Genomic DNA, 24,443 nt, shown 5'->3' with positions numbered 1-24,443 from the left:
AGCAGGTGTTTTCTGAAAGTTTGAATTATTTGCAGGATTAGCTACTTCCTGGAAATTTTTTGGCAACGTTTTTATTTTTTCAAAATTTCGTTCTGTTCGCAAGTTGAATGTCTGTTGTAATGTCAAAAAATGTAACACCATAACGCATGCTTTCTTTGACAGTAAGTCATGTTTATTTACATTTACTTTTCGGTCGTTGATCAGTGTGCCTTTTAAAAGATAAAATGGAAAATGTAAGTAAAATTGAAACTATTTAGTACGTAATTTCATATCGAGATGTTTTATTAACGTTCTCTTACCTTTTCCAAAATCAGCCTGAAAGAGAGAAAACGGAAAAATTGAAAATAGCCAGCCAAGTTAAACATATCCCGAAAGATGCACAAGTTATTATGTCCATTTTGAAAGAGCTTGGGGTAACAGATTATGAGCCTAGGGTTATAAATCAATTGCTGGAATTCACCTACAGTAAGCTCTGTTTCGAAAATATTTTGCAAATTATTAAACATTGGCTTTTTTTTAAGGATATGTCACCTGCATTCTCGATGATGCGAAAGTATTTGCTAATCATGCGAGGAAGAAAGTCATTGAGTTAGACGATGTGAAATTGTCTACTCAAATGATTTTGGATAAAGCGTTTACGAGTCCTCCACCACGAGACGTGTTGCTGGAAATAGCTCGCAACCGGAACAACACTCCTCTACCATTGATCAAAACCCATTGCGGTCTTCGGTTACCTCCGGATCGTTACTGCTTGTCGGCTTGCAATTATAAACTTCGAGCGGCCCAGCAAGCGAAGAAAATGGCAAAATCATCGTTCGAGGGACGAATGAACAAATCTGGTGGTGGTAAAGGGGGTGGTGCCGGAGGTGTTAAACGTCCGGCCGTTCAATCTACACCCAAGACGCAAGTGGTATCGATACCGAAGCCCGTGTTCAAGTTCTCAACGACGCCGAAAGCAGGTGCAGCGAAAAATGCGAAAGGCATCGCAAATATTGGTGTGGAAGGATCGAGTGGGACGGAGATAAAAACTGAAATAGAGGATCCGCTAGGATTCGTTGCAGGTGATTCGGAAAGCGGTGTGAAGCGAAAGCGCGAGGAAGATGATTTTGAAATAGTTCAATGAGGACACTTGGCGAATGGAATCCCATTTCGAACAACTTATGTATGTTTCCAGAATTAAATACAAGGCCAAGTCCGTATTTCAAATTATTTAGGTTGTATTAAAAATGAGAAACGTGGTTTTGTAAATTTCACCGTAAGTTTACGTTTTGTAACAGACTCAGAAAGACATAGTGATTCTTTCAAAATATTCATTTTTTTATAATTCGAGCATTCGGATATATATATATATATATATTTGGAATTTGCTTACCTGAATGTTCTATCAAATTCATTTGTTCATTTGAAACTGTATCTGTAAATCAGTTTACCCGTGGCTACAAAGAAAGCAAAGACCCTAACAAGTCGTTTATAAGATCTACTAACATAGAAGATAAATCATATTTTACTTATCACACACAAACACACACTGACAGGTTCGATTGATCAGTACTTTTATTATGTAATTAATTGATTATCATTAGAAGAACGAATTTTGTAACACATCCATGATTTTCTCAAATACACGCTATGTAAGCTAGAATTCATAAAAGTTCAAACTAGATGGCCCTTAATTATAAATCAAGAATAAATAATTGAATTTCAGACTATTTTCTTTTTATACAATAAATTCCTTTAGGAGCGGGGACCGACATTGATATTTTGTAAATATTCTTGATGCGGACTGAATGGAAAGCCGAGCAAGAACAATCCGGAGCTTAACGTGTGAAGGAGTGGTCCCCATGGCCTAGTGGTAAGCGTTGCGCTTCCCAAGATGGGGGCTTCGGGTTCGATTCCCGTTCGGGTCAGGAATTCTATCGTCATAGATCGTTTTTCTGGCTTGCACTGGTAAAGGGGAACTGTCTAGGGTGTGGTGGGATGAGTATTGGGCATTGCCAGTCCCCAAGAAAAGCCACAAAAACCCGGAAACAGCTCCTCTAAGCGAATTGACGCCGCTATAAGCGTCTTTGCCCAGTCCTCCCAGTTCGGGACGTAAAGCTGCAGTATCACGATGGTCTTCCTGCGAGATAGTGGGGTTGGTCGCAGGCCTTGCAAGCCGCACCATTAAAAAACACCAAGCAACGAACGATACACAAGAAATTGTGAATCAGGCCATGTTGTAAAGACGTTAAGCCAAAATAAATAAAATAAAACGTGTGAAGGAGCTGAGGAGCGCTATTATAGAAATCGAATCGGTAAGAATTTTGATCGTTAGCTCTATTTTATTATTATATATACCGAGCAAAGTCGATAGCATCGACCGAGTGAAAGCCTTTTTTTTTTATCCGTATTATAGTGACTTTCAACTCATTTGGCTGGTTCGTCACTTCTACTTCCATTTTTGGAAGAATGTCGGGAGTGAGAATTGAACTCGTGACCTTTAGCGTGAGAGGCATGGATGTTACCACTACGCCAGATCGCCTCCACAGAGTGAATACTTTTTTTTTCGATTTTCCTAACTGTCATACTTTTCCGAGTTGTTTGGTTTGTTTGTCGCATATCTTCAGAGAATTATTTTGGTCTACTTTGACCCTCGAAAATCAATCTGTAATCCATGGTACAGTAAACATTCACTAACTGGTCGAAAAGGGAAGACTAGTTATCGACATTCGCGTTTTAACTGGTCCGCCATGTTAAACGTCAAATAAAATCGAGGGGAACTTCAATGAATTGTTTGATTCGTGTTGGTCATGAAATTGAATAAACAAAAGGATTCCAATGGAAGTTTCGCATTGAGTGCGACAACAGGTATGAAATGTAATTTGAGGAAATTATTTTTCTGTGATTTAATCAACGTTTTTATCATGCGAAAATAATGTCAATTTTCATAACATTTCAAATTAAATTCGAATGTCCCTCACAGCAAATATTCCATTTGAATGTGGCGTCGATTGTTTGCGAAAATCTGCTTTTTAACTGGTCCAAAGACCAGTTAACGTTCGCCCAGTTAAACAAGGACCAGTTAGCGAACGATTACTGTACATGAAGTTAGGAAAATCGAAAAAAAAAATCAATGCCAAATGACCAACAAATACATAAAACATCGAGATCTGGTGCAGTGGCGTCGAGCAGGTATGGGCAAAATCGCATCGAAATGCGTTCAACAACACTCATTTACATATAACACTCACCCTTCTATTCTCCGTTTATGCCTCACTTTTTTGAGACAGAAAAACTCTATGTTTTTTAAATACCTGGGTGTATATTTTGATTCTAAGTGTACCTGTGGGAGACACATTGCGTATTTGAAACAAAAATGCCAGCAAAGAATCAATTTTTTCCAAACCGGAACATGGTGGGGTGCCCATCCAGGAGACCTCACTTAGCTTTACAAAACAACGATATTACCAATGTTAGAATATGGCAGTTTCAGTTTCCGATCAGCTGCCAGGATTCATATTCTCAAGCTGGAGAGGAAACGTTGCTTGCGTATAGCCATGGGGTGTTTGCATTCGACACATATGATGAGTCTCGAGGTCTTGGTAGAAGTACCCCCGCTTACTCTTCGGTTCAAAGAATTATACTACAGATTTCTTAGCCGTTGCAAGATCATGAATCCATTGGTGATTGATAACTTCGAATATCTACTCCAACTGACTCCTCAGTCAAGTTTTATGTTTATGAGTACCTTACTCATGAAGTGCACCCTTCACCGGGCATCTCTAACCAATTCCTCTGTCATTTTTTATCTGTTCATGCGACAAAAAATCCATGGAATCTCAGATCATGTAAGCTCCGATTTTATTCCGACGATGTTTTAGATAAAATGTTTTTTACTGAAGGTTCATACATAAACGGGTCCACTGGCTTCGGCATCTTCAATGAAAATTCCAGTGCCTCTTTCAAACTCAAAGCTCCTTGTTTCTTGTATGTCGCTGAACTGGGTGCGATACACTACGCACTAGGGATCATTGAAACATTGCCCGTCGACCTTTTTATTCAGACCGTCTCAGCTCAATAGAGGCAATCCGCTCAATGGAAGTTGATAAACGCTCATCTTATTTTCTTACAAGAATAACACCCCTATTCTGTATTTCGATCGATTCGAAATATTTCGAACGATTTGATAAAACTCCATTCTGTATTCCGTTCGAGTTGTTTGTGCATTTCGTTCGATTTGTTTCTCTTGGAACATTGGATGGGCGAAACGTTCGAAATAGGGAATGCGAAATTAAAACTCGAACGAAATAACGCTTTCGAACGAAATGGAAATCCGTCGGAATACAGAATAGGGCTGTAAGACAACTATTGAATGTTTTGGTCGTAACATTATTAAAGATTATCTTAGCATGGGTTCCCTCTCATTGCTCGATTCCGGGGAATGAGATAGCGGACTCGCTTGCTAAGGTGGACGCTTCAGAAGGCACACTTTTTGAAAGGAAAATTGCTTATAATGATTTTTCCACATTCCTTGTCAGCACACACTCGTTAGTTGGCAGCGCACGTGGAGTGAAGATGAGTTTGGTCGTTTGTTACACACGATTATCCCTAAGGTTCGATGAGTGCATGGTTCAAGGGATTGAACGTAGGTCGTGATTTCATCCGCGTGATATCTCGGCTTATGTCCACTCACTACAACCTAAACGCACATCTTTATCGCATTGGGTTCGCAGCAAACAATCTTTGTGATTGTGTCGATGGCTACCACGACATCGAGCATGTTGTCTGGTCGTGTATCCGGTTCTAAAGGGTGTGTCACATCAAATTGCATCACGGAAAAAACGCTGTAGAAATTTAATTTTTAGGAATTATATCTTCAGCTTTCGCTTATAATCAGATAAGAGTGTATAGATCACGTTGGCCATGCTTCACTGTCAATTTTTCGTAAATTTGGAAAAATGTCGTCGAGCGAAAAAGAGCGTCGTGAATTAATCTTGCGCACTCATTTTGAGAATCCGGAGTTGTCACATCGGGACATCGGTAAGATGCTGGGAATCGTCCAATCCACGGTCAGCAGAGTACTAAAACGATACTTCGAGAACCTAACCATCGACCGGAAGGTGAAGAACGGCAAAAATGGATGCTCCGTCAGTGAAAAAGATCACAAGCGCGTAGTTAAGCAGTTTAGACGTGATCCGAGAAGTTCGGTCCGGGATGTCGCCAATAAGCTGAATTTGTCAAGTTCATTCGTCCAGCGGACCAAGCAGCGGGAGGGCCTGCGTACATACAAGGTTCAGAAGGCTCCTAACCGCGACGAAAGGCAAAACATGGTGGGAAAGACGCGAGCCCGGAAGCTGTACACCGAAATGCTGACGAAGCCGCATTGCCTGGTAATGGACGACGAAACCTACGTCAAAGCGGACTTTCGTCAGCTGCCGGGCCTGTTGTTCTTCTCCGCAGAGGACAAATTCAGCGTTCCGGAGGAGATTCGCAAGCAGAAACTATCCAAGTTTGCCAAAAAGTACATGGTGTGGCAAGCGATCTGCTCTTGCGGAAAGCGGAGCGCCCCCTTCGTGATGACCGGCACGGTAAACGGGCAGGTTTACCTTAAGGAGTGCCTACAGAAGCGCTTACTACCACTGTTGAAGCTGCACGAGGGCCCGACCATCTTATGGCCGGATCTCGCTTCGTGCCACTATTCAAAAGACGTGTTGGAGTGGTACGAAGCCAACGGGGTCACCTCCGTGCCAAAGGAAATGAATCCGCCCAACGCGCCGGAGCTTCGCCCAATAGAGAAATATTGGGCGATTATGAAGCAGGCCCTCCGGAAGAACCCAAAAGTTGTCAAATCGGAGGCGGACTTCAAGAGTAAATGGATTTCTGTTCAAAAAAAACTACAACCTGACGTTGTACAGAACCTTATGGACGGGGTAAAGAGGAAGGTGCGAGCATACGGGCTTAGGCTCGAAGTATGAATAAAAAGAAAATGCCAAAAGTTGTTTAATAGTTTTTATTTTACTGTCTAAAATTTTCAAAAGGATCGGTCTACTGGGCGAATTTCTACAGCGTTTTTTCCGTGATGCAATTTGATGTGACACACCCTTTATGCTGCCCGCTCTCAGCTTTCCAGAGCATTTAGAGCACAAGGCAGGCAAACGGATATCCCCGTCCGGGAAATCTTAGTTAGCCGTGATCCTGAACTTCTGCTTCATCTATACCTGTTCCTCAGAAACGCCGATGTCAACGTTTAATGATGTTCCTTTCGTTGTATCCCTGTATCATATTCCTCCTATCCAATCGATAAACTTTTACTTAGTCGCGGCAATACATACATATACTCTTTACAGATACAAACGACACGGGTCGAAGGTTGTGCAGCTCACTGATCATTCACCATGAGCTGAGGATTGTACTGCTCATGACAACTCTACACGAGTTGATGATTGAGCCGGCTAGTGACCATTCTATCTTGGATTCCTGGAGTCGAGAAGATACACCACGCTAGATATGGGGTACATACTAGGGGGGCGTTGCTGATTAATGGTCACCTGCATCCCAATAGGAAGTATCCCGTGTGCGGCACATGTACAGAGCATTGGAGACTACAACATCCCGATTATGACAATAAACTGTAATACTTACCTTGAGCCAACCGCGAGTAATCGGTTACAAATTACTTACATAGCTAATAAGAAATATTGTCAACATTTTGTACTCCTGGCTCTGTCAGGCTAACGCTTATGAGCCTTAACCAAAATATATATATATTTTGGAAAAAAACAACAATATAATTCAGGAAACAGCCAACAAGAAACAAAACAAATAGTTTACTTAAATTCTATTTTTGTTACAACTACTACTAGCCTGACCAAACGTACCGTTTTTTTTGACTATTTTTGGGTGTCCCGACTTTTTATCAATTTGTACCATTTTTTGAGTGTAAAAATATTTGTAACTAGCTGACACGGCAAACTTCGTCTCGCCCAAAATTTATGTTGCGTTATCACATCCACGGTTTCTTGCTAAGCCCACGTTCATCGGTCCAGCAGCCCCCATGTTCTTAGAGAGGGGGTAGGTGTATCGAACCATCATAGGAACGTTGCGTGCCCCCTAAAACCTCCACATGGCAAATATGGCTCAATTTGCTTGATTAGTTCTCGAGTTATGCAGAAATTTGTGTTCCATTTGTATGGGAGCCCCCCTTAAGAGAGGGGGGGAGAAGTGTCGCACTACCATAGAAACGTTAATCGATCCCTAAACTATTCCATTTGTTTGATTAGTTCTCGAGTTGTTCAGCAACCTCCACCCCCTCTCTTTAGAGAGGGGAACGGAGTGTCGAACCACTATAAAACATTAATTGCTCCCTAAAACCTCCCCATGCCAAATTTGGTTCTGTTTGCTTGATTAGTTCTTAAATTATCCAGAAATGTATGCTTCATTTGTATGGTAGTAAGACACCACCCCCCCACTCCTCAGAGAGAGGGGAGAAGTGTGTATTCACCATAGAAACGTTTCGTGTCGCCTAAAACCTTCGCATGCCAAATTTGGTTTCATTTCCTTGATTAATTCTAGAGTAATTTTTTGAAAAATGAAATTTGAATTTCATTTGTATGGAAGCTCTACCTTAGAGAGGGGGGGGGGGGGGGTGGAGTGTCTAACCACCATAGGAACATTTATTTGCATCCTAAAACATCCATATGACTAATTTGGTTTCATTTGCTTGATTAATTCCCGAGTAATGCAGAAATTTATGTTTAATTTGTATGGCAGCCCCCCTTAGAGAGGAGGTAGGGGTCTCAAACTATCACCTTCAAAACCTTCCCTGCAAACCAATGTTGAGAACCTGACGTGGTCAGGAAGAAATTTCGCAAAATTCCAGAAATTCCCAAAATCGACTGAAAAACCCGTACTCACCGTACGACCGTTACCGGGAGACCCTAACGTTTGATCAGGCGAAACCAATTAGGCGTAGAGTTGGAGCATATGACCAGGATCTACGAGCAACGGTGATTCGAGTATTCCACAACAATCCTGAGCTTCGTTTACGCAGATAAATTTGCCCGTGAGTTGATGATTTGGCAAGGGATTTGTAGTTGTGGAGAGAAGACAAAGGTTCTCATCATTGGGGGAACAATGAATAGAAGAATTTACAAGAAATGTCGTCAGAATAGGATTTTGCCATTCATTAGATCGATCGGAATTCATCCGAATAGCTGATGAATAACTCTCATGTTTTATCCCTTAAAGTTAACTAACAAAAAACCTACAAAATGACATCCTTCCCTTTTTTGTATGTTATTTATATGCTGAGAAATATCCTACTTTATGCTGCTTCATAAATGGATTGTATTCAAGTCTATTCCTGAGTGCCCAGAGATTCGAAGAAGCATTGGTAAAAAAGCTTCCTTTTCAGATAGATGAAAACATTTTGTTTGATCGGTGGACAATGCTTAAAGGATCTATGTTTAAAGAGTTGAAAAGGTGGAAAGTCAACTGTCGAGAAACGAATTTCTAGAATGCATAAAATTCGTGAAGCTTACTGGTTATATTTTGTGTTTGCCTGTCAGTACCACATCAGTTGATAGGATTTTTCTACAACGAGCATTATGTGGAAAACGGAAAAGTCACGACTCAATGTAGAAGCTAGGAATGTTATGAGTATTGTCAAACGAATCTTTCACATTTTTTAGAAAAAACAAAATATAAAAATCATAATCTCCTTCGAAATGTTTCTTCGTCGTCTACATATTCGCTATAGTATACAAAGCACGTAGCTCTAAACAAGTTTGATTGTTTGGTTTTATTCTTGATTGTGTTCACCTTATAAAGTACTTCAAAAATACTGTTTTTTTTTTAATTTTTTTTTTTGCATACTTGTCCCGTTTTTAGTCCTGGACTATTTGGTCAGTCTAACTATTACATTAAATTAAACAAACATTGGACTGCTCTCCCTGTTGTACCATTGAACGGTAAGAAGTTCTTAGCCGTATTCTTGGCAACCGAGGGCTTAATATATAGTTTTTTGGGGTTGGCTTCTAAAATGTTTCACACCTCGCTCCAAACCACATTTAAATCATTTGAATGTTTATTAGATATCTCATACTTGATTTTTCATTAGGGTGGTTCATTCATTTTTTACTAGGCTGGTCCCAAAACAATCCAATAGAACTTTATTGACGTAGGACTACGTCTTTCATTTCTATACCGGGGTGTAAAATCAAAGTTTCGAAAACGAAAGCGTTACGCCGGAGACCGAGATTTTGAGCTTTAATAGCTCCTAAACAACTGAACGAAATGGTATGATAAACACTTCATTCGAAAGATAAAATGTCTACGCGTTCTATACTTGTTACTTTCCGATCCAAAAACTTGTTTCAATAGTCTTAAAATTGCTTTCAAAACAGGCTATTGAAATCACCAATCGGTATATAAGCAAGCGCCGCTCGGAAATCCACTCATTTTACAATAGGAATATGAAACAATCGGATAATGTGTATGATTCAAATCATTACAAAACTTGACATTGCAACTTAAAGATGTAGAACCCTAGGTTGATCACTTGAAATGTAGTACTATATTATAATGTAAACCAAATTAAGAAATGAAAAAAATTTAAGTGAAAAAAAAAGAAATCCACTCAGTTCTAATTGAACAGCGATTGGAGCATGTTGTCGCTGTTGTTGTGAAGCTCTTCGTTTATCATGAAAGCGCGAATGAACGGTGTCACCAAGAGCCTGTTTGTGCACCTTAGGTCAGAAGGGAATCCATCAGGAGGAGAGTGATGCCACAAAGGGTTCCCCGGGAAGATCTCGAAGCAGCCGCTACACACACACACACACATACACGCGTGGAATTCTTTCCATTCAGCATCGAGAAAGATCCGGAAAATAATCTGCCAGTTCCTCTGGGAATTTAAAAATACATTCATGTGAAAGAGTTTATTTGAATGTTTTCTATCCATGTAACACTGTGACCAAATATGTTTCAATCAAGTGCTATTAACAGATGGTTATCGAGTTAGCATTAACCACTGGTGGGCTTCCAGTATCGAGGAAAATGTGGAAATATCTAATCGTTACTGAAAATAATCTGCCAGTTCCTCTGGGAATTTAAAAATACATTCATGTGAAAGAGTTTATTTGGATGTTTTCTATCCATGTAACACTGTGACCAAATATGTTTCAATCAAGTGCTATTAACAGATGGTTATCGAGTCAGCATTAATCACTGGTGGGCTTCCAGTATCGAGGAAAATGTGGAAATATCTAATCGTTACTGAAAATAATCTGCCAGTTCCTCTGGGAATTTAAAATTACATGTGAAAGAGTTTGTTTTAATGTTTTCTATCCATGTAACACTGTGACCAAATACATTTGGTTTTGTGATTTTTCAATCAATCGCAATTAACAGAATAGCTTCTGAAGATTATTCTTCCCCATCAGTAGGATATTTCCGTATCCAATATTGCATGCGCCCGCAATCGAATATTGCTCAGTCGCCGAAAGTTCCGAGCTCAGAGAGTTCATTCCCCTCTAATTTGCCTTCCAAATTGCCATCGTAAACCACGCCTTCTCTCGATTCAATCACGCACAAAAAGCATACTTAAGCGATATTCTGGTGGTGAGATGCATTCATTTTTCGTGAGGACATCGACAAGACAACATCGTTGCCGAGGGTGCTGGACGGCGAAGGATCGAGATCTGCCCTGAAACGCAAGCAGTTTGTTTGAAACTGTGAGGGAGCACAGAGAAGCCGATCCTTCAGGAGAAGAGAAGGTGACCATCGAAGCAGCCGCTACACACACACATACACGCACGGAATTCTTTCCGTTTGGATGCCATTCAGCATCGAGAAAGATCCGGAAAATAATCTGCCAGTTCCTCTGGGAATTTTAAAATACATTCATGTGAAAGAGTTTATTTTAATGTTTTCTATCCATGTAACACTGTGACCAAATACATTTGGTTTTGTGATTTTTCAATCAATCGCAATTAACAGAATAGCTTCTGAAGATTATTCTTCCCCATCAGTAGGATATTTCCGTATCCAATATTGGATGCATAAAACCTTGTGCCTCCAACGTAACGCTCTCGTTTTCGAAGTCCCCCAAATATTCATTCATTCAGAATGAATTCAGATTCAACTTCAAACAAATGATCTCTAAATCAACGATAGTCCTACGTCACCCTTGCGATTATACCATAGATATAACCCACTTCCTGTTTTTTAATTGAATAGGGAAAAGTAATCTTAGTTGGAAGCTTATCTCTTTAACATTTAGTTACTCGCGCCATGGTTAGCAACACTTTTAAAATGGGAAATTACACAGAGATTTGTCCAAATAAAACTTCGCGTGAAATGGGCATTTTATCCGATTAATATTATTGGCAAAAATTGTCTTCAATATCGTGACAGCCAGGCTTTCGACATCTGATATAACCTCAATCAATATTTTGCCACCTTACACGGTCAATATCACCACGAAATTATCCGCGATGACTAGAGGCGGCATTTGAGTTTGAGATCCAAAATTATCTCCGTCAGTTTAGGGGCTGTCCACATACTACATGGACACAAAAAGCACGATTTTAGACTCCCCCTTTCCCTCCGTGGACAAGCTTGTACATTGCCTATACTCATCCCCTAATAATAAATTGATACGTTCTATATTAATAATCGATCGATTTTCCAGCCAATTGGGAGTGTTTCGCTAGTTCATACTATACAATATAATTGTATAGTATGAACTACCATTATCAAATGGTACTGCATTCATTTCATTTCGAGATGGAACTCCCCCAAATTACTAGATCCATACTCAAACACCGCTGAATTTGAAATCGCTTGTGGAGCAGTTGATGATTTTATGTTTTCAGCTTCAACTATCATATACATTTGAATATGCCTTAGCGTGAGCTGAAGTAGATCGTCTTGCAACGAGGACCTTTGAACTTTCGTTCATGTTGCACCAAGATCATCGTCTTCAGTTGTTTAACTGGTTCTGTAGTGGGACACATTGAATTTATTTCCTGATATCATACACATTGAGCATTATTATTCTTAATACAAAACCTCTACATTACTTTTCTTATTGTTTTAACATTGGGATAATCTTTCCTAAATGAGAAGACGTTTCTCGTTCCAGTTCAGTGATCGAAGCCAGCATGAGTTGCAGCAGATCACGCCCCTGCCGCTAATTCTGATTCTGTCAGCATTTGTACGGAAGTAAATCGTAGAATCACATTGTATTTGTCAACAAGCTAAATGAAGCGCTCCAAAGCGATCCACCAGTCGACATTGTGTTTATAAAATTAGTTAGGCGGTCTTTGGTGAGATCAAAATCGATGTAGACTGAAAAACAAATTTTCTAGGAACGAAAAATTCTAAGAAATTTTTCTGGGATCGAAAAAATTGAAAGAAAATTTTCGAGTTTTTTTCGAGTACAAAGAATCGATCCAAAAAATCAGAAATCGGAATGGAAAAAATCGATCTTCTAAATAACGATCCTACTGCATGGGGCACCTCACAATTTTTAATTTCAAAAATTGATGAAATTTCATCATTTGACGAAAGTGTAAATTTGTAGCAAAAGTAATACAGAACAAACATTAACATGCAATTGTGCATGAAAATTTGTAAAAGGATTATTACCTTTTTGACATTTTTATACAATTTTAGAAACATAGTCATGATGTGCTCCTAAAGTACATATTTTGTATTTTTTAACTTGAAATGAAAAAATATATCATTGAACAACAAAGCTTGTCAGACATACCGTTATGAGCTGAATTTGCGTAAGTCGATACTCTTAAATAGTATACCTTTATAAAATAGTTTATTTTCCTAGTATTACGTAATGTGGCAATTTATTTCCGGGAATCGAGTTGCTTGTCTCTGAGGGAAGGGAAACTTTTAGTTCTGTTTCAGTTCAGATTTCACGGAGTTAGACGCGCGTTCTTCGACACTGACTCTTCGACCTTGTTTTCAAAAATGAGTGAATTATTTCACAAGCAACAGTTTGTGATCAAATTTTCGGTGAAATCTGACGCGATCGAGCCTTATAAATATTGGGTATGTATGAAGGTTCAAAAACGATCGATAGACGACGGTTAGCGATCAGGAGCTCCGCACCGACGCGAATGTCAATCATCTGCATCAAAAAATAACTAGAAAATTTTATGCTTATGTTCTGAGGCGTCTGCGACTCTCGCAAAGCCTAATATTGCATCGTCGGACCATTTCTCCCTTATTGTAAGCGAGTTTTATGCGAAAAAGGTATCCCAATATTAACACATCCGCCCTATAACCCGATCTGGCTATTTGACTTCTTATCAGAAAAAGAAGTCTCGATGTTTTAGTAGTAAATCCCGGAATTAAATTGCCACGTCTTGTATACATAGGATGTTTGGAAGCTTATCGAGAATCTTTTCATCTGAAAAAAAAAATCGTTCTGAAGAACAAAAAGCTACCCGCTCAGCAACCTGCTTGCAAAATAAGGAACATCTAAGAAATAAAAATGTTTAAAGTTATTGTTTTGTTCTGGGATTTATGTTATTTTCCCACCAAAAAATCACAATGAACTTCGTTGATTTGATCACCCTTATAAAACCTCTCAAACTGCTATGTGATTCGATCTCTGCCACCAAATTGCTAGCAGTTTTGATTCCAAATTGATAGCAATTTTTAAAAAATTTAGCAATTTTGACAAGTGTTTTAAAAAATATCAGGCAACTCGGCCCTTTCATTCATTCAAAATACGGAAAACTCACTCACCTTGAGGCGCGGAAAGTTTAAAAATTCATGAAAATGCTAGACAGATTTCTTTTATTGTTTAATGTAGATTTAATGTTGACGTGGGACTACGTCTAACCGGAATATATGGAGGGTAAAATGAAAATCTAAACACAGAACATGTAGGAAAAAATGAAAGATTTCGAATGCATATAGCTCGAACATTTCGTACTGGATAGGAGAGATGTTTGCATCACTTGATAGGGAATATTTCTACGCATCTATCACAACTAACAAAATGTTGTTTTTCATTAGATAAACAATTGAATAACTGTAAAATATTAGGCGTTATCTAAACGCCCTAACTGCATCGTTTTGATTGGCCCGATTTACGGTTTCCCTAACACAGCCATCAAAACCAAGCAGCCTTGGGGAAATCGGCATTGCAAATACATGAAAGTAGGGGGACTTTTGTTCTCATCGAAAAATGTTCCCTAACACAGACTTTAAAACCAAGCAGCGAAATCGGCATTGCAAGCACACGAAAGAGCCTAGAGGCGAGTGAACTGAAAAGTTTAAACCCTCTTAAAGCCAAAAAGAAGAAAAAGAACACACGAAAGTAGGGGGAGCTTTTGTTCCCACCGAAATGTGTTCCCTAATAGAGATTTCTAAACCAAGGTGCCTGGAGAAATCGGTATTTCAAATTCATGCAAGTCGGGGGTATTTTTGTTCCGACTGGAATGTGTTTCCCTAACACAGACTTCAAATCCATGAAGCGTGGGGAAATCGGCATTGCGAATTCATACAAATCGGGGGTATTTTTGTTCCGATTGAAATGTGTTTCCCTAACACAGACTTCAAAACCGAGGTTTCTGGGGAAATCGGCTCTGCAAATAAATGCAAACTGCGAGTACTTTTGTCCTCGCTTGCCTTTGTGCAGAGTTGAATATGTCTGTCCTAACATGATCTTCTAAACTTAGGAACCTGGGAAAATCGTGCAGCCACTAGAAGCGAATGAACTTCCCAGTTTCAAGCAAATTCGAGATTCGAGAAGTATGTACACTTTTGGGATGTAAACTTCAGAGGGAAATGTAAAATAAAATAATCGTTTGATAATTTTTTTTTGTCTTTATTGGAAAGATTTTCAGCCTTAGGCTGGTTCATCAAACGTTTGATAATTCTTCCGTACATATATTTTGTTCTAGTCATCATACCAAACGTAAAAGGTCCGTCATTAAATTTACTTGTAACGAAGAACAATCAATCACAATAAATGAATTGACTTTACACGGCATTTGTTCATTTTTTTCACTCACAGAGCAAATATATTGAACTCAATTGAATTTGGAAACTGTTTCATTCAATCAAGAATTTAATCAATACAAACGAATGATTGCTAAGCTAAGGTAGTTCCACGTGAACCTTGCGGTTATATCATAGATATAACCCACTAATTTTTTTTTTAAAGATATTCATTTCGCTTGTCCACGTGGACATTAATTATACCCCTACCCCCCTCACCGTGGACAAACGTGGACAATCTTGTAGCCCCTGCCCTCCTTAAGCTGTCTACGTGGTATGTGGACAACCCCTAAGTTTCAGAAGGTCAATTTTCGAGCAAAATTTTATTTTCGAGATGATACCACAGGTCATAGCACAGGTCCTTTTTTTAAGCCAATGAACGAAATGTAGGGTAAGTGGGAGCAATTTGGACCCATTAAGCAAATCCAAATTGCCATCGTAAACCACGCCTTCTCTCGATTCAATCACGCACAAAAAGCATACTTAAGCGATATTCTGGTGGTGAGATGCATTCATTTTTCGTGAGGACATCGACAAGACAACATCGTTGTCGAGGGTGCTGGACGGCGAAGGATCGAGATCTGCCCTGAAACGCAAGCAGTTTGTTTGAAACTGTGAGGGAGCACAGAGAAGCCGATCCTTCAGGAGAAGAGAAGGTGACCATCGAAGCAGCCGCTACACACACACATACACGCACGGAATTCTTTCCGTTTGGATGCCATTCAGCATCGAGAAAGATCCGGAAAATAATCTGCCAGTTCCTCTGGGAATTTTAAAATACATTCATGTGAAAGAGTTTATTTTAATGTTTTCTATCCATGTAACACTGTGACCAAATACATTTGGTTTTGTGATTTTTCAATCAATCGCAATTAACAGAATAGCTTCTGAAGATTATTCTTCCCCATCAGTAGGATATTTCCGTATCCAATATTGGATGCATAAAACCTTGTGCCTCCAACGTAACGCTCTCGTTTTCGAAGTCCCCCAAATATTCATTCATTCAGAATGAATTCAGATTCAACTTCAAACAAATGATCTCTAAATCAACGATAGTCCTACGTCACCCTTGCGATTATACCATAGATATAACCCACTTCCTGTTTTGTAATTGAATAGGGAAAAGTAATCTTAGTTGGAAGCTTATCTCTTTAACATTTAGTTACTCGCGCCATGGTTAGCAACACTTTTAAAATGGGAAATTACACAGAGATTTGTCCAAATAAAACTTCGCGTGAAATGGGCATTTTATCCGATTAATATTATTGGCAAAAATTGTCTTCAATATCGTGACAGCCAGGCTTTCGACATCTGATATAACCTCAATCAATATTTTGCCACCTTACACGGTCAATATCACCACGAAATTATCCGCGATGACTAGAGGCGGCATTTGAGTTTGAGATCCAAAATTATCTCCGTCAGTTTAGGGGCTGTCCACATACTACATGGACACAAAAAGCACGATTTTAGACTCCCCCTTTCCCTCCGTGGACAAGCTTGTACATTGCCTATACTCATCCCCTAATAATAAATTGATACGTTCTATATTAATAATCGATCGATTTTCCAGCCAATTGGGAGTGTTTCGCTAGTTCATACTATACAATATAATTGTATAGTATGAACTACCATTATCAAATGGTACTGCATTCATTTCATTTCGAGATGGAACTCCCCCAAATTACTAGATCCATACTCAAACACCGCTGAATTTGAAATCGCTTGTGGAGCAGTTGATGATTTTATGTTTTCAGCTTCAACTATCATATACATTTGAATATGCCTTAGCGTGAGCTGAAGTAGATCGTCTTGCAACGAGGACCTTTGAACTTTCGTTCATGTTGCACCAAGATCATCGTCTTCAGTTGTTTAACTGGTTCTGTAGTGGGACACATTGAATTTATTTCCTGATATCATACACATTGAGCATTATTATTCTTAATACAAAACCTCTACATTACTTTTCTTATTGTTTTAACATTGGGATAATCTTTCCTAAATGAGAAGACGTTTCTCGTTCCAGTTCAGTGATCGAAGCCAGCATGAGTTGCAGCAGATCACGCCCCTGCCGCTAATTCTAATTCTGTCAGCATTTGTACGGAAGTAAATCGTAGAATCACATTGTATTTGTCAACAAGCTAAATGAAGCGCTCCAAAGCGACCCACCAGTCGACATTGTGTTTATAAAATTAGTTAGGCGGTCTTTGGTGAGATCAAAATCGATGTAGACTGAAAAACAAATTTTCTAGGAACGAAAAATTCTAAGAAATTTTTCTGGGATCGAAAAAATTGAAAGAAAATTTTCGAGTTTTTTTCGAGTACAAAGAATCGATCCAAAAAATCAGAAATCGGAATGGAAAAAATCGATCTTCTAAATAACGATCCTACTGCATGGGGCACCTCACAATTTTTAATTTCAAAAATTGATGAAATTTCATCATTTGACGAAAGTGTAAATTTGTAGCAAAAGTAATACAGAACAAACATTAACATGCAATTGTGCATGAAAATTTGTAAAAGGATTATTACCTTTTTGACATTTTTATACAATTTTAGAAACATAGTCATGATGTGCTCCTAAAGTACATATTTTGTATTTTTTAACTTGAAATGAAAAAATATATCATTGAACAACAAAGCTTGTCAGACATACCGTTATGAGCTGAATTTGCGTAAGTCGATACTCTTAAATAGTATACCTTTATAAAATAGTTTATTTTCCTAGTATTACGTAATGTGGCAATTTATTTCCGGGAATCGAGTTGCTTGTCTCTGAGGGAAGGGAAACTTTTAGTTCTGTTTCAGTTCAGATTTCACGGAGTTAGACGCGCGTTCTTCGACACTGACTCTTCGACCTTGTTTTCAAAAATGAGTGAATTATTTCACAAGCAACAGTTTGTGATCAAATTTTCGGTGAAATCTGACGCGATCGAGCCTTATAAATATTGGGTATGTATGAAGGTTCAAAAACGATCGATAGACGACGGTTAGCGATCAGGAGCTCCGCACCGACGCGAATGTCAATCATCTGCATCAAAAAATAACTAGAAAATTTTATGCTTATGTTCTGAGGCGTCTGCGACTCTCACAAAGCCTAATATTGCATCGTCGGACCATTTCTCCCTTATTGTAAGCGAGTTTTATGCGAAAAAGGTATCCCAATATTAACACATCCGCCCTATAACCCGATCTGGCTATTTGACTTCTTATCAGAAAAAGAAGTCTCGATGTTTTAGTAGTAAATCCCGGAATTAAATTGCCACGTCTTGTATACATAGGATGTTTGGAAGCTTATCGAGAATCTTTTCATCTGAAAAAAAAAATCGTTCTGAAGAACAAAAAGCTACCCGCTCAGCAACCTGCTTGCAAAATAAGGAACATCTAAGAAATAAAAATGTTTAAAGTTATTGTTTTGTTCTGGGATTTATGTTATTTTCCCACCAAAAAATCACAATGAACTTCGTTGATTTGATCACCCTTATAAAACCTCTCAAACTGCTATGTGATTCGATCTCTGCCACCAAATTGCTAGCAGTTTTGATTCCAAATTGATAGCAATTTTTAAAAAATTTAGCAATTTTGACAAGTGTTTTAAAAAATATCAGGCAACTCGGCCCTTTCATTCATTCAAAATACGGAAAACTCACTCACCTTGAGGCGCGGAAAGTTTAAAAATTCATGAAAATGCTAGACAGATTTCTTTTATTGTTTAATGTAGATTTAATGTTGACGTGGGACTACGTCTAACCGGAATATATGGAGGGTAAAATGAAAATCTAAACACAGAACATGTAGGAAAAAATGAAAGATTTCGAATGCATATAGCTCGAACATTTCGTACTGGATAGGAGAGATGTTTGCATCACTTGATAGGGAATATTTCTACGCATCTATCACAACTAACAAAATGTTGTTTTTCATTAGATAAACAATTGAATAACTGTAAAATATTAGGCGTTATCTAAACGCCCTAACTGCATCGTTTTGATTGGCCCGATTTACGGTTTCCCTAACACAGCCATCAAAACCAAGCAGCCTTGGGGAAATCGGCATTGCAAATACATGAAAGTAGGGGGACTTTTGTTCTCATCGAAAAATGTTCCCTAACACAGACTTTAAAACCAAGCAGCGAAATCGGCATTGCAAGCACACGAAAGAGCCTAGAGGCGAGTGAACTGAAAAGTTTAAACCCTCTTAAAGCCAAAAAGAAGAAAAAGAACACACGAAAGTAGGGGGAGCTTTTGTTCCCACCGAAATGTGTTCCCTAATAGAGATTTCTAAACCAAGGTGCCTGGAGAAATCGGTATTTCAAATTCATGCAAGTCGGGGGTATTTTTGTTCCGACTGGAATGTGTTTCCCTAACACAGACTTCAAATCCATGAAGCGTGGGGAAATCGGCATTGCGAATTCATACAAATCGGGGGTATTTTTGTTCCGATTGAAATGTGTTTCCCTAACACAGACTTCAAAACCGAGGTTTCTGGGGAAATCGGCTCTGCAAATAAATGCAAACTGCGAGTACTTTTGTCCTCGCTTGCCTTTGTGCAGAGTGGAATATGTCTGTCCTAACATGATCTTCTAAACTTAGGAACCTGGGAAAATCGTGCAGCCACTAGAAGCGAATGAACTTCCCAGTTTCAAGCAAATTCGAGATTCGAGAAGTATGTACACTTTTGGGATGTAAACTTCAGAGGGAAATGTAAAATAAAATAATCGTTTGATAATTTTTTTTTGTCTTTATTGGAAAGATTTTCAGCCTTAGGCTGGTTCATCAAACGTTTGATAATTCTTCCGTACATATATTTTGTTCTAGTCATCATACCAAACGTAAAAGGTCCGTCATTAAATTTACTTGTAACGAAGAACAATCAATCACAATAAATGAATTGACTTTACACGGCATTTGTTCATTTTTTTCACTCACAGAGCAAATATATTGAACTCAATTGAATTTGGAAACTGTTTCATTCAATCAAGAATTTAATCAATACAAACGAATGATTGCTAAGCTAAGGTAGTTCCACGTGAACCTTGCGGTTATATCATAGATATAACCCACTAATTTTTTTTTTAAAGATATTCATTTCGCTTGTCCACGTGGACATTAATTATACCCCTACCCCCCTCACCGTGGACAAACGTGGACAATCTTGTAGCCCCTGCCCTCCTTAAGCTGTCTACGTGGTATGTGGACAACCCCTAAGTTTCAGAAGGTCAATTTTCGAGCAAAATTTTATTTTCGAGATGATACCACAGGTCATAGCACAGGTCCTTTTTTTAAGCCAATGAACGAAATGTAGGGTAAGTGGGAGCAATTTGGACCCATTAAGCAAATCGCCTAATATTTCCGAACCAATACGGTCTAAATAAAAAATGTCACATTGTACACTAAGCTATACTTGTTTTCTCTCAATCAATCATGTTTAATCATTATATCAAGCTTCAAACTACCAAATATGTAACAAAACAAAAGGAATGATTTTTGGACATTTGTGGACTTGATGTGGGGTGATTTGGACCGTTTCATACTTATCACTTATGCCTCATACTTATGTTTATGTAAAGTAATTCAGGATAATGTTACAATCAACAAAAGTGTTTTGTGATCGATACCAGATGTCTTGGCTAGAAGCAGAAAAATTACAATCAGACAACTTCGAATTCTGCATGAATCTTTTCACTGTTGCTCGAGCATTTTCAAACACTTTCGATGCTTTGTACGAAGAAAATCCGTCCTTGATGGCCTGCGTTGCTCTCTCAAGTTCCTTCCTCTTCCAACGTTGTTTGTTCATCCTTTTTTGTAATTCAGCGGTATCTGGAATCAATTCAAACATGTATGACCAATTCACCCAACAGAAGCATGACCATATCACCCCACACAGCATGCAAAAATTGAAATGCAATTTATTTCATTTATAGTTATCAAACTTACAGTTTCGCTGCATAAAATGGTTCCTCTTCTCTAGGAGAACAAAACCTAACTGCACAATACACGAATAGTTTATCTAATCAATGGAAAAAACCTTAACATAACGATCGAAAGACTTACATTTTTTACAATCAAAGTGCTTTCTTTGTCACTGAAGTTTTTTTTACGTTAGTTACATACGGTTCAACAATAAATGTAGATGACATTATAAAAAATCCATGTTGAGTCTATTTGTGATAAAGGGGGGTCTAAATCACCCCGTATGTCCAACTCACCCCAACTTACCCTACATTATCGGTCTTTGAAATTTAGCATGACCTTTTTCGCGGCCACCCTAATATACCGATCTATTATCCAACAGTGAAAGTCAACGTGATCCGCAGCTTCAATCATCATCAAAGCGAAACACTAAGTCAAATTCAAATATATAGGTCGCGGTTAATCTAATTGGGAAAGCACTCAGTTTGAGAGGCTCTGAACACGCTCGCATGAGTTACCGGACATGTGCTATTGTGCAGAGAGACAGTGAGAGCAAGTGTTGGACGGAGTCCTTTTTCGCGTTCAATTTACGCGTGCTATTTCACTCGCGAGTGTGACGTCGTTCGGATAAGACGTGGTGTAGTGTAGAGCTATTGTATTCCAATGGTTTTTGGTGTATGCATTCTCAGCACACCCAGTAATGTTTGGTGATTTTCTACCCTTGGAAAAGTTCCAAGGCCTGAAATTAAATCGAGCTATTCGATGGTTCTGTGGAAGATAATCCTTAATCAGTGAAAAGATCAGCTTCTAATCAGTGAGAGGTTAGATTATATTGAAGGTGTTGAAGTGTGAATGAAGTTGAATCCAGTTTCATATTTACGATATGATATATTTACAATATGGGAATAATTTGTTGATTCAAAAAAGAAATTGAATTTGTGTTGGAAAGCGTGAATCAGAAGTACGAATCGATTAAAATCAAACAGGTAATTGGACAGCAACATGACATATTTACATCATGTGTTATCAGAAAATCTTGAGTTGATGGGTTTCTCGGTGCGTTTCATTCTGCAATAAATTTGATAAGTAACAAGTATACGTGAACTTGGTAGCACGGCACACCGATTATTTGAGTGGATTTGTTTTTTGTAACAACTTTATGCCATTCTTTTAGAGAATTATTTTGATTGTAGCATTCGTAGAATTGTCGAACCAAGGCTTTTGGGGTTTTGATATTCCTTAGCAATCACTGTTTCTTCATTTTTGTTGTTGTTGTGAAAGGTGAGCTTCGTGTGGCTTCATTGTTTCGGTCAAGGACCACTGGCAATGTTAGTCATACAGCGGAATGCATAAGATTCAATTCAATGCCGTACACTAGACAAAATATACTAGGGGAACCCAGGTCAAGAATGCCACCTTAAGGTAATACGCGTTTTTGAATTCTCTTTCGTTATATTGTTTTTCCATTTTTTTGCTGGTTTTTCATTTATACTCCTATTTAGGTGTAGCTATGCATCAAATTGTTCAAAAGTTATGTTTACTATGAAAATGTTTCATTTACAAAAATTATGTTTTTGGCTTGTATTTTTCCAGTACGGAGCAAGAGTGCCACCTCGACGGGGCAATAGTGCCAATAATTTTATATAATTTTAAATATAATTTTTGATGAAAAAAGCACTGTGAAACTCAAGTTCTGGTGGCGTTCACGAAAACCGGCAAGCCAATCTTCTCCGCCCAATTTGGATGTTTTGTCGATCTGTCGTGAGCTAAATTATTTCACTCTGCGATTTTATACCCTAGGTTCGGGATGTCGTGTTGTCAGCCCATAACCTGACTTCTGTATATTAAGGATGTGACTCACGAGTTGCTCCTCCTGTTGTTTAGAAATCACAGTTTTAAAACGGCATAACTTCTGCACATATTTGGCCAATGTTCTTCTGGGTAAACTATATTCCTCCGCAGCTCGTCTCCATGATTTACAGAATGTACGGAAACAACCATAGTTTCCATCTGCCACTGGTTTCGGAACGAAATCCGTTCATATTTACAAACCATGATCACAACAAACACAACCACGATTACACTATTTGCGTTTGACAGATCGAATTCGAGGTTACGATTAAGGAATTTTTACCCCGGTAATAATGGATCCTTTTGCCCCAGAAGTTGAGAGATAACAATTTTATTTTGTATTGAAATAAATGCGTACGATTTAAATTAGTTCATACAGTAAGTTGAAGAAAAATGATTACACCCATACCTCGCTATACGGCCGCTCTTTATACGGCATTTTGCTATAACGGCCCTCTTCAATTCAGGCACGTGTTCGATTTACGGCCTAAAATGTTTCGTTATAACGGCAAAAAAGTTTTGAGGATTAGTTCAAATATCAATCTTGTACAGAAGTGAAAAAATATTTGCGAGACTATAACTTAAGCAACAAAAAAATTAGGTATGTATACATACACATAGTTCATGTAACATGAAGTTGTTTCATTTTTATTTATAGATTATTGTTGGTTTTTATGTATGTATGTTGTATGTATTGTATGTTTTATGTTTATGTTATGGATGTATTTTTATTTGAAAACAAAATAAATTTAAATGAATTTAATTCTTGATTCAAATGAAATAAAAAGGAAAAGATAAAATGCATTTTGAATGATAAACCATGTTACATATTTGACAAATTTGGAACCGATCTGATTGAATTTGTATGAATTTGTATTAGAATAATTGATTCTTTATACGGCTTTTCGCTTTGCGGCCAAATTTCATGGCACCGATCTAGGCCGTAAACCGAGGTATGGGTGTATTCTATTTGTATTTATGGGTGGAGTCATGCAAACATATAGAAACTGAGGGTATTTCGTTAATTTGCGCCTGTGCGTTCTTATATAGATTGCAGTTGTAAGAAACTCAGTTAGTATTTATCTGTTTTCCAATAAAAAATATTTAAGGTTCTGGGTGATAATATGTGAGATATATGCAGTATCTGTATAAAACAAAGTTCTGTAGTTAAATAATTGTAAAAGATGGAAATAGGCAAAATAATCAGATGGGCACTCTTGCCCCGGGTTCCCCTACATGTGAGAAAAAAGTTTTGCTTACTGTTTAATATATGTATTCGTTTGATGAATTCTCAATTATTCTTCGAGATAAAAACTAAGATTTTGATTTGATTCCAGTAGAATTTCGTTCGAAGGTTCGAGATTCAATGAATGAGATTTTTTGTTTATTCAAATATAGGCGAAGACATGTATTGGCAGGCAAAAATATAGAATGATTTATTCATTGTTGCTTTGGAAAAAAAAATCCAACTTTCCCGGTCAATGTGACTAATTAATTAATAATTTTTAACCAAACGCACGTCACTTTAGGTTACTTGTTCAGCTATCAGTTTCAATCAAATTTTCATTCGATTGATTTTAAAAATTGAACTCCGATATCCTCGTAGCTGTTTAGCCAGCTAAATCAAGCGCAAACGTTACAGGACCATCGTATTGCAACTACATGTTT

The 24,443-nt window shown here is 38.2% G+C and overlaps 2 protein-coding genes across 4 annotated transcripts in view; both read left to right on the top strand.

Annotated features, from left to right (window-relative positions):
• The first annotated feature begins 224 nt into the window (after nucleotides 1–224).
• On the top strand, nucleotides 225–1,123 carry LOC129773948 (transcription initiation factor TFIID subunit 9). Its single transcript, XM_055777625.1, has 3 exons — nucleotides 225–233; nucleotides 315–465; nucleotides 522–1,123. Exons 1-3 carry the CDS (start codon nucleotides 225–227, stop codon nucleotides 1,121–1,123), a joined length of 762 nt encoding a protein of 253 aa, XP_055633600.1.
• A 20,394-nt stretch (nucleotides 1,124–21,517) lies between these two features.
• The window catches only part of LOC129776302 (extended synaptotagmin-2), a 41,140-nt gene continuing 38,214 nt past the window's right edge, over nucleotides 21,518–24,443 (top strand). For all 3 annotated transcript variants that reach the window (XM_055781870.1, XM_055781865.1, XM_055781864.1), the window contains exon 1: nucleotides 21,518–21,910. The gene's annotated coding sequence lies outside the window, so the exon portion shown is untranslated. The remainder of the gene's footprint in view (nucleotides 21,911–24,443) is intronic.

Source organism: Toxorhynchites rutilus, chromosome 3 (genome assembly GCF_029784135.1).
Source record: "Toxorhynchites rutilus septentrionalis strain SRP chromosome 3, ASM2978413v1, whole genome shotgun sequence".
Taxonomy (NCBI): Eukaryota; Metazoa; Arthropoda; class Insecta; order Diptera; family Culicidae; genus Toxorhynchites; species Toxorhynchites rutilus.
The sequence above is the reverse complement of the archived record's forward strand: the minus strand, read 5'-3'. Positions and strand labels throughout refer to the sequence as shown.

Bases quoted from the DNA above. Each gene is read 5' to 3' on its own strand.
- LOC129773948 (XM_055777625.1), top strand. The intron at 466-521 runs GTAAGCTCTGTT...CTTTTTTTTAAG, and splicing joins ATTGCTGGAATTCACCTACA to GATATGTCACCTGCATTCTC.